The 9,950-nt window shown below is 40.1% G+C and overlaps 1 protein-coding gene across 3 annotated transcripts in view; it reads right to left on the minus strand.

Moving 5' to 3' along the window:
- Positions 1-9,950, minus strand: part of vars2 (valyl-tRNA synthetase 2, mitochondrial) — a 115,460-nt gene that overhangs the window by 10,701 nt on the left and 94,809 nt on the right. For all 3 annotated transcript variants that reach the window (XM_050033968.1, XM_050033966.1, XM_050033967.1), the window contains exons 25-28: positions 7,066-7,218; positions 6,531-6,782; positions 4,465-4,576; positions 4,051-4,253 (exon numbers count right to left, since the gene is read on the minus strand). In XM_050033968.1, the coding sequence (XP_049889925.1) occupies positions 4,051-4,253; positions 4,465-4,576; positions 6,531-6,782; positions 7,066-7,218 (720 nt within the window). The remainder of the gene's footprint in view (positions 1-4,050; positions 4,254-4,464; positions 4,577-6,530; positions 6,783-7,065; positions 7,219-9,950) is intronic.

The following is a 9,950-nucleotide window of genomic DNA, read 5'->3' on the forward strand; positions in this document are numbered from 1 at the left end:
CTTCATATTATGCATGCACGTAGTGTAGGGAGTACTAAGTTCAGCGGTATATGAATCTTGGACTACTTATGGAAAATAAGTTTTTTATTCCACATCAAAGTTGGGTGAAATATCCTTAATCTTATCCTCTGTTAAGGATTTTGACACAGGATTACTCAAAAACTACACAGTAAAAATACTTCATATTATTCATGCACATAGTCTAGGAAGTACTTAGTTCAGCGGTATATGAATCTTTGACTACTTATGGAAAATAAGTGTTTTATTCTACGTCAAAGTTCGGCAAAATATCATTGATCTTGTCCTCTGTTAAGGATTTTGACACAGGATTACTCAAAAAGTACACAGTAAAAGTACTTCATATTATTCATGCACATAGTCCAGGAAGTACTAAGTTCAGCAGTATATGAATCATGGACTACTTATGGAAAATAAGTTTTTTATTCCACATCATAGTTGGGTGAAATATCCTTGATCTTGTGATCTGTTAAGGATTTTGACAAAGGATTACTCGAAAACTACACAGTAAAAGTACTTCATATTATGCATGCAAGTAGTCTAGGAAGTACTAAGTTCAGCGGTATATGAATCACAGACTACTTATGGAAAATAAGTTTTTTATTCCACATCAAATTTGGGTGAAATATTCTTGATTTTGTGATCTGTTAAGGATTTTGACAAAGGATTACTCGAAAAGTACACAGTAAAAGTACTTCACATTATTCATGCACGTAGTCTAGGGAGTACTAAGTTCACCGGTATATGAATCACAGACTACTTATGGAAAATAAGTTTTTTATTCCACATCAAAGTTGGGTGAAATATCCTTAATCTTATCCTCTGTTAAGGATTTTGACACAGGATTACTCGAAAACTACAAAGTAAAAATACTTCATATTATGCATGCACATAGTCTAGGAAGTACTAAGTTCAGTGGTATATGAACCTTTGACTACTTATGGAAAATAAGTGTTTTATTCTACGTCAAAGTTCGGCAAAATATCCTTGATCTTGTCCTCTTAAGGATTTTGACACAGGATTACTCAAAAAGTACACAGTAAAAGTACTTCATATTATTCATGCACATAGTCTAGGAAGTACTTAGGTCAGCGGTATACGAATCATGGACTACTTATGGAAAATACGTTTTTTATTCCACATCAAAGTTGGGTGAAATATCCTTAATCCTATCCTCTGTTCAGGATTTTGACAAAGGATTACTCGAAAACTACACAGTAAAAATACTTCATATTATGCATGCACATAGTCTAGGAAGTACTTCGTTCAGCGGTATATGAATCTTTGACTACTTATGGAAAATAAGTGTTTTATTCTACGTCAAAGTTCGGCAAAATATCCTTGATCTTGTCCTCTGTTAAGGATTTTGACACAGGATTACTCAAAAAGTACACAGTAAAAGTACTTCATATTATTCATGCACGTAGTCTAGGAAGTACTTATTTCAGCGGTATATGAATCATGGACTACTTATGGAAAATAAGTTTTTTATTCTACATCAAAGTTCAGCAAAATATCCTTCAACTTGTCCTCTGCAGTCTGACCCACAGTCACTACCAGCAGCTCTTCAGAGCCGTTTCATTACGATTACCGTAAATGTTAGCAGATTCGCACACTAGAAAAAAACGTGTGGCTGATTTGACCAAGCAAAAGCGAACCACGGCTGGCTTGACCGCAGTGGCGAGCTGCTACGGGACTCGGTTGAGCCCGGCCGTTAGCTGAGATGAATGACAACGGGAGGCTAGCGCTTTGCCTTTCTTCATTGANAGACCCGCTCTTGCACATCATCTTCCCCCTCAGCCCTTCTCCACTCTTCACTGCCTTTGAAATATAGCCAATATTCAGATAACCCAGTTGTTCTTACTACTTTATGGATTTGGCAGCAATTTAGATGCCATTTTAAGTTCTGTTCTGCATCAGTATCGACTCCTATTTGTAATAATCATCTGTTCCCCCCCTCAACTTTAGACTCAACCTTTTCTATCTGGCACAGTAAAGGTATCAAGACGTTTAAAGACTTGTATGTGGAGGGGGGGTGCTTTGTGTTTAGCTTCTTCCTTTGGGCTCCCCCCGTCCCATCTCTTCAGATACTTTCAACTGAGACACTGCTCTTCTACCTTGTTCCCCTCCTTTCCTTCGCTCCCCCCCAATCAGCCATGGGCAGACCTATTCACTTTAAGCCCACTCCAAAGGGGCTCCATTTCTAGGATCTATGGTGCCCTCATGTCATTCAATGACAGTGGTCCTACTAAAGTTAGGACGAAATGGGAACGGGAGTTGGGAATGGAATTCAGTGACGTGTGGTGGGACAAGGCTATGGACAGAATACACTCTACTACGTCCTGTGCTCGCTTTAGCCTCATACAACTTAAAGTACTGCACAGAGCCCATCTCTCCAAATCCAGGCTTTCCAAATTCTATCCGGAGGTGGAGGATAAATGCAGCAGATGCCGGCAAACTCCTTGCGACTTGAGCCATATGTTTTATATGTATCCGGCACTCCAAGCTTACTGGGGCAGTTTTTTTACCACTTTGTCTTCAGTCCTTGACTTTGTTTTGCAACCATGTCCACTTATAGCAATTTTTGGAACCCCCTCTGTTGAGGTTACTTTTAACCCTAAACAAAAACAAATCATTGCATTCACTTCCCTATTAGCTAGACGTGTAATACTACTACACTGGAAGTCCGCCAAGAGCCCTTCCACAGCCCAATGGCTTAATGATGTCATGTTCTTTTTGAAACTTGAGAAAATAAAATACACACTGAGAGGCTCAAGTAAGAAATTCTATGACATATGGCAGCCCTTCATACATCATTTCAACGAGCTAGTTCAGCTTCCTACCAGTTGAACCCATCAAGCATTTGTTTTCCACTATGTACCCATTTTGGGTGTTTTGTGTATGTGAATGTTCGTATTTTTATGTATAATACTGTTTATTACTGTTTTTTATTTGCTCTATAATATGTTAGTATATATATTATATTTTGGTTGGGTTTTAAAAAAAGAAAAAAGATATCTATATTGTACTCTACTATGAGCAATGCTGTACAGAATATTTTTTTTTGAATAAACAAATCTTTAAAAAAAAAAACAGTTTTTATCTTGACTTTAATACTAATCAGTAATGACGCATTTTAACTTTACAATTGACTTGTGTCATACATTATTCACACACATTTTCATATGATCAAATAAAAAGCTGCAAACCTTTTGGCAAAATTTATAGTTTTGAATAAGAAAAATGGATTGGTTTGTGTAAATCTAAAGAGTTTTTTATTTGTGCTGGCTGGAGGTGTGCTGTTCATCTGGCCAAATCTCAGGACACTCACTGCTTGACTATATGTTTGTATTGCAAACTGTTTTTGGATACTATATCATCTCAGAGCTGCAGTTACTTGTGAATGAGCTAACTTTTTGGCCCAACAGCAATGACAACATACTGATAACAATGTGTCTCAAAGCAAAGAGTGCCCCTATTTATTGCACACAGTTTATTCGCTTGTTGAGCCATTGTACCCAAAAGTGTGATATGCCTTTCAAAACACTTGCACCTGTTGTTTTCTGTGTTTAACTGCACACACAGTCTCTGAAGCTGAACAATAAAGCCATCGTCAAAGTGATATGATAGCCACACAAGGCTGGCTCCAACAGTGAACTATCAGATTTTTTGCATTGTAGACTAATTTGTCAATTATTATTTGGAATATTAGTCTATGAAATTTCAGCAGTGTCTGTGTCTCTAAATAACTTTTGTCTGTCCAAAACCCAAAGATATTTCATTTGCCATGATATAATATCAAGAGATGCAGCAAATTGTCACATTTAAGAAGGTAGAACCAGAGAGTGAAAGCTTTATTACTGAATAAACATCTGAAAAGATTCATTGATTACTGATTATTTTTTGTCATCCACTAATCAAGGAGTTGGGGGACTGACATCACAATCAACCCTGTAAATCCCACTTCACTTTGTGGACCTGACTGTATCATTGGCTTATGAGACACAGTTAAGGGCTGAAGTTGATACATACCTGAACGTGGAGGTGTAGCTGACACGTTTGGTCCACTACACCGATGAGGCTTCCTTTAGGTGGAGGAGTAGAATGGGCAGAGAGGAGGTTGTCTGTGCTATCCGGACAGTAGATATGGAGGCAGAAGATCTGGCTTAATGTCCAAACAGCTGACTCAAAATGAAGGAGGACCTGGGCCTGACTGGGCGAACACACTGCCCACACTGAAACACACAACATACAAGCAACATGTTAACAAAACACCTGAACACAGCACACGTTTAATAATCCCTGCATTCATTAGTTTATCAATAATGAGGCTCATCAATTAACTTCTTGCATGAAAACAGAACTAGATTTATATCTAGCAGTCTTTGAGCATTCATCAGTGAAGTGGTTTTTTTTTTAATGAAATTTAACTGTTATATGACTTACTAGCTGGTTTTTCTTTGGTCATGCCACACTGGGCTCGTAGCGAGCGGGCCACCCGGATCACTTCCCGCACCAGCAGGAAATCTCTTTCTTCTTCTGGGAAATGCCAGTGTGCCTGGCAGGATGAAGAGGTTAAAAAAACACCACATCAGCTAGAACACATGAAAAGTAAAAAAAAATCCAGGCCAAATTAACAGAACACATTTAGTCAAGTACGCACAAAGATCATGTATATAGGAGATGACAAGCAGTCGTAACTTCAACCTCACCGTCTGTTTGGCCTGTATAGCGGATCAGTATCATTTTTAACAATGCAATCTAAATGTCCAATACTAAATACATCCAAGCCAGTTGCAACATGACAGACTTAGGCCAGAGCATGGTAGGATTACCTGTTTGTGTAGTATGGTGTGTGTAGGCAAGGTACAGTAGACAGTTCCATAGAAAAAATACCCTTACAGAAAAAAATGTGAAAGGCATTTTTCACACAGTCATCTTTTGGAGATGTAATAAATGCCTTTTTGCATCTTGAGAGCCTCTTCGAGTAGTAGAGCTCCCTGTGCTATCAGAATTATTTTACTGTGCAGCTAAAGGGATAGTTCAGATTTTTTGAAGTGGGGGTATATGGGATACGTATCCATAAACAGTATATCACATATAGTAGATGGACAGCCCCGGACTTTTCACTCTTTTAGAGAGTCACCGCTCAGAGGGAACGCATTTAGCGGCTCCTCTGGCAATAGCACAGCGTCTCTCCCTTTCTTCTCTTGCTGTGCGCACACGAGAATCAGTGTTGTCAAGTCATTTTGTCATAACTTTTGGTAATGTAGACCTAAGTGATGCTCAAAAAAACTACCTATATGTCAATGTGCAATAGTTATGGTAGCACAACAGGCTATCACAGGTTACAGTGTGATGATTAGAGGAGAAATGGCAGAGCATTAAGGTCCAAGTGGAAAAAACCCCCAACTCAATCATTTAGGATTTTGCTAAAAGAGAAGGAAATCGCTTGTTGATTTATATATATACATACATATATATACAGTATATATGTAGACCCCAGGGTACATTTTTTTGTTTTTGGGAACTCATAAGTGCTAAATCGTAGGCAACTGGACTTCTAACGGATTGTTGGTGAAACGGAATGGGTGGAAACCTCCCCTCATCCATTCTCACCTGGACCCATCTAACCCTAACGACACATACTGTATGTTGGCCGGATGGGTCAACGACTCACATGCGACCTTAACAACTCTAAAACTCAGAGCTCACATGTGACCTCAACAACTCTGTAAGGGTTTACACCCACACAGAGTTTAAAGCCTGCAACTGCACCAGTCTCTTAGAACCAAAGAAGCCTCTTGGATGAGAGGTGTAACATCTTCAAGAAACTCAAGCAAGTCCAATTGCCTACAATGTAGCACTTACAACTACCATGACCTGGATGAATGAGAATCTTCACCGACATATTTGGGAACTGTTTAAATGTGTAATTTGTGGTCAGTTTTATTTTATTGTACTGTTAATATTGCATACAGAATCTGAATGAGTTACTGCTGTTCACAAACTAAAGAAATGAGAGATCATTTTTGTTTAGTTTTTACTTAATATTTGAAGGAAAACTAAAGTTGACATATAAAACGTTATCACTTATTTTGTTGCACTTGTATGTTCTTAAATTAATAACAAAATATATTTTTTACTAATCTGCCTCATCATCAAGAATATTGTCATCGCAAAAATACCCTAAAATATCGTGATATTATATCAGGGTGATATCACCCACCCCGAGCTGGGAGAATTTTCTGCTGGTTGCAGTCTGTTTGCCTCACGGCTAGCTGCCACTAAATCTCCCTAAATCATACCCACTGACCCTTGAAATTAAAGCAAAATCAAAATCTGGTTTGTTTTTCAACAGAAAAAACAATGAAATTACCTCCACTACAGCAGATATCTGGAAAACCTGAACAAAAAAACCCAAAAGCATCTGCATGGCTAGATCCCACTGGAGCATAAATATTTTCATGTAAACTGGAGGTTGTGGGGACGTTTGATGGTTATGGTCCTACCAGCTGAGAGGAGCAGGGGTATGGCTGTAAACACAGAGTGGTCTGGGTAGCAGCTCCACATATGAATGGCTGGAGTCTCTGCCACAGCTCCTCGGTGATGAAGGGCATGAAGGGGGAGAGCAAGGCCAGAGACATAGACACACAGTGATAGAGGACACTGTTGGCCACCTGCCTTGCTCTGACACTGTGCTCTGTGTCTGTCTGGACCACTGCCCCCTCATCCTGCCGGACCAGCACAGGCTTCACACACTCCTGCAGGACAAACATACAGAAAAGGAAATGACAAAAACTGGTTACTTTTTTCTTACAACAGGTTAGCTACTATTGGTTCACATCAAACACTCTGGTTATATTTACGCGCATACGTTTACATCAATCTTTGATACCCTGTTGCCATGAATGAATCAGGGAAACATATTACCCTTCCTTTTTAGACTAAGCAGGAAGGAGATTACTGCTAATACAAAGGAAACAAGTAATGATCTCATTACTAATCTAACATCAAATAATGCAATGTGAAAGTTGTGCTCCTCACGATGTAGACATCACACAGGCTGTGGACCCAGAAGGAGTACAGGGCAGATGTGACAGTATGCAGCTCATAGGCTTCAAAGGCCCGCTCACACTGTACCACTGTGCTGTAGAGCCTAGAGCAGATCCACCGGTCCATGCTGCTCAGAGCCGTCGTCTGAAAAGAACAGGAAGGAGAAGGAGAAATTTTTTTTTTTCACTCCATTGTTACCTTACACAAACACACACAGGACTCAGAGACATGTAGTGTTTTTTTTGTTGTTGTTAAAGACATTTTTTTTTGGCACTTTTAGCCTTAAATGGACAAGACAGACAAGCGTGAAGGGGGGAGAGAGAGGGGGAGTGACATGCAGCAAATGGCCACAAGCTGGAGTTGAACCCAGGCCGCTGCGGCAGCAGCCTTGTAAATGAGGCGCCAACTCTACCACTATGCCACCGACGCCCCAAGCGACATGTAGTTTGAAGAGATGTTAGAGGGATGGGGCAGCTCATGGTCAGGCACTGTGAGCTGTTTTGGGTTCTGTGCTTTGCTCAAGGGCACCTTGACAGTACCTGAGAGGTGAACTGGCACGTCTCCAGCTATAGGTCCACACTCAAATCAAATCAAATCAAATCAAATCAAACTTTATTTATATAGCACTTTTCATACATTAACAATGCAACACAAAGTGCTTCACAAAATAAAAACAATGAAAAACCTGCCCCTCCCACCCCCCACATATAACGCAAGCACGCATGCACACACGCACACACACATGCATAATGAGAAAATGCATACATTTTTTTTTTTAAATAAAGACTTAAAAATCAATAATAAAATGCATAGACTTCCTGTTGGCTGCAGAACTAGATGGCAGACTGAGCACTTTGCTCCCGTGAGTTGGCATTTTTAAGACCCCCGGAGACGCAATTTAGAGGTATCAAAGCTATCTGGGATGTCGGATAAACCTGGGAAGGATTTAATTCGTGCAGAACAAGTCGGAGAAGACGTGTGGGCGGAGGAAGGCCATCATGGCGACGGTGTGGCACACACGGGGTTTGAAGTTATAAGTAAACAGATTAGCAACTTTCAGTCTGAGCTAAAACAAGACCTTAAAATGTTCAAAGAAGAAATGAAGCGTGATATGAGAGGAGAGTTTCTGGACATCAAACGAGAAGTTAACCAACAGCTTGCGGCTAACATGCTAGCCATGCAGGAGCAGAGTGAGAAAGTTAGTGAAGTGGCTACCCGGATCGATGACATGGAAACGTGGAGTGTGGCAGCTAATGCTGCTCTTCAGCATGCGGTACAGGACCAACAGAAACTGGAGGACAAATTGAATGACTTGGAGTCGAGAGCCAGACGAAACAATCTGCAGATACACAGTGTACCAGAGGGCGCGGAGGGCGGATCAGTGAAGGAGTTTGTTGTAAAGCTGCTCCGGACCGAACGCGCCCACAGAGCTCTGGCGCCAAAACCGGGCCCCAACTCGGCACCAAGATCTATCATAATCTATCATTCATTTCCACACAATACATACTCCAGGTTAGACTATTTTTTTATGCCAAAAAGTGACTGTTACAGGGTGAAAGAATGCAGAATAGGGGTCTCTGATATGTCTGATCACATTGCACTTTACCTTAAAGTTCACTTAGATAAAAGGAGGAGGAATACAGTTTGGAGATTAAAGGTAGGAATGTTAAATAACAAAAAAAACTGTGGAACTGATTAAATTGGAAATAAAAGAATATCTGGAAATTAACGATAATGGAGCGGTAGATCCTTCTATACTGTGGGACTCATTGAAGGCAGTCATACGTGGTAAACTGATTGCCTTAGCTGCCTCAAACAAAAAAAAGAAAACCATAGAATATAATAATCTTTTATTGGAACCATCTAATGCAAAGCAGCAGCATAAAAAAAACAGAGACTCAGATCTATTAGTGCATATTCAACAATTAAGGAAGCAGATTAATGACTTGTTAGAGGAAGATGTGGAGAAGAAGGCATGATTTTATTAACAGACCTATTATGAGTTTGGCCCTAGAGCTGCCAAACTGCTAGCTAGACGTTTACGTAAGCAGCAACTGGATCGTACCATACATAAGAGTCGAGACCCAGAAACAAATCAATTGAAATATCATCTGGAAGAAGAAAAGACCATTTTCTTAAATTACAATCAAGAATGATACACCAAAGCCTCTGATACGGATGTGGAGCTAACAAAAAATGTTCTTAAAGATTTGGACTTGCCTAGTATTGGTAAAAGACAGAATGACAATTTCTTATCAGGTATTACGTTGAAAGAGATAAATTATGCAATTAGCGATTTAAAATCGAATAAAACCCCAGGCAGTGATGGCTTCCTGGCAGAGTGGTTTAAAGAGTGGGGAAAACCTGGTCTTATTAGGAGAGACGGCATTCATCCCACTTTGGATGGAGCTGCTCTCATTTCTAGGAACCTGGCAAACTTTATTAGCAATTTAAATCCCTGACAACCCAGAGTTGAGACCAGGACTCGGAGACGCAGTCCTATACGCCTCTCTGNTGATGGCTTCCTGGCAGAGTGGTTTAAAGAGTGGGGAAAACCTGGTCTTATTAGGAGAGACGGCATTCATCCCACTTTGGATGGAGCTGCTCTCATTTCTAGGAACCTGGCAAACTTTATTAGCAATTTAAATCCCTGACAACCCAGAGTTGAGACCAGGACTCGGAGACGCAGTCCTATACGCCTCTCTGAGCTTCTAGTGCAGTTACCCAGCCATAGTTTTCATAGTTTTATACAAACGGTGTCTGTCCCCCGACCACCTAAATTATTTAAATCTAAAATTAAACAAAGAGGAGTTGTGCATAACAACCTCATAAAAATTAAAACCTCTTCTGTGACAGAAAGACAAAACAGGAGAATT

Source organism: Epinephelus moara, chromosome 22 (assembly GCF_006386435.1).
Source record: "Epinephelus moara isolate mb chromosome 22, YSFRI_EMoa_1.0, whole genome shotgun sequence".
Lineage (NCBI taxonomy): Eukaryota > Metazoa > Chordata > Actinopteri > Perciformes > Serranidae > Epinephelus > Epinephelus moara.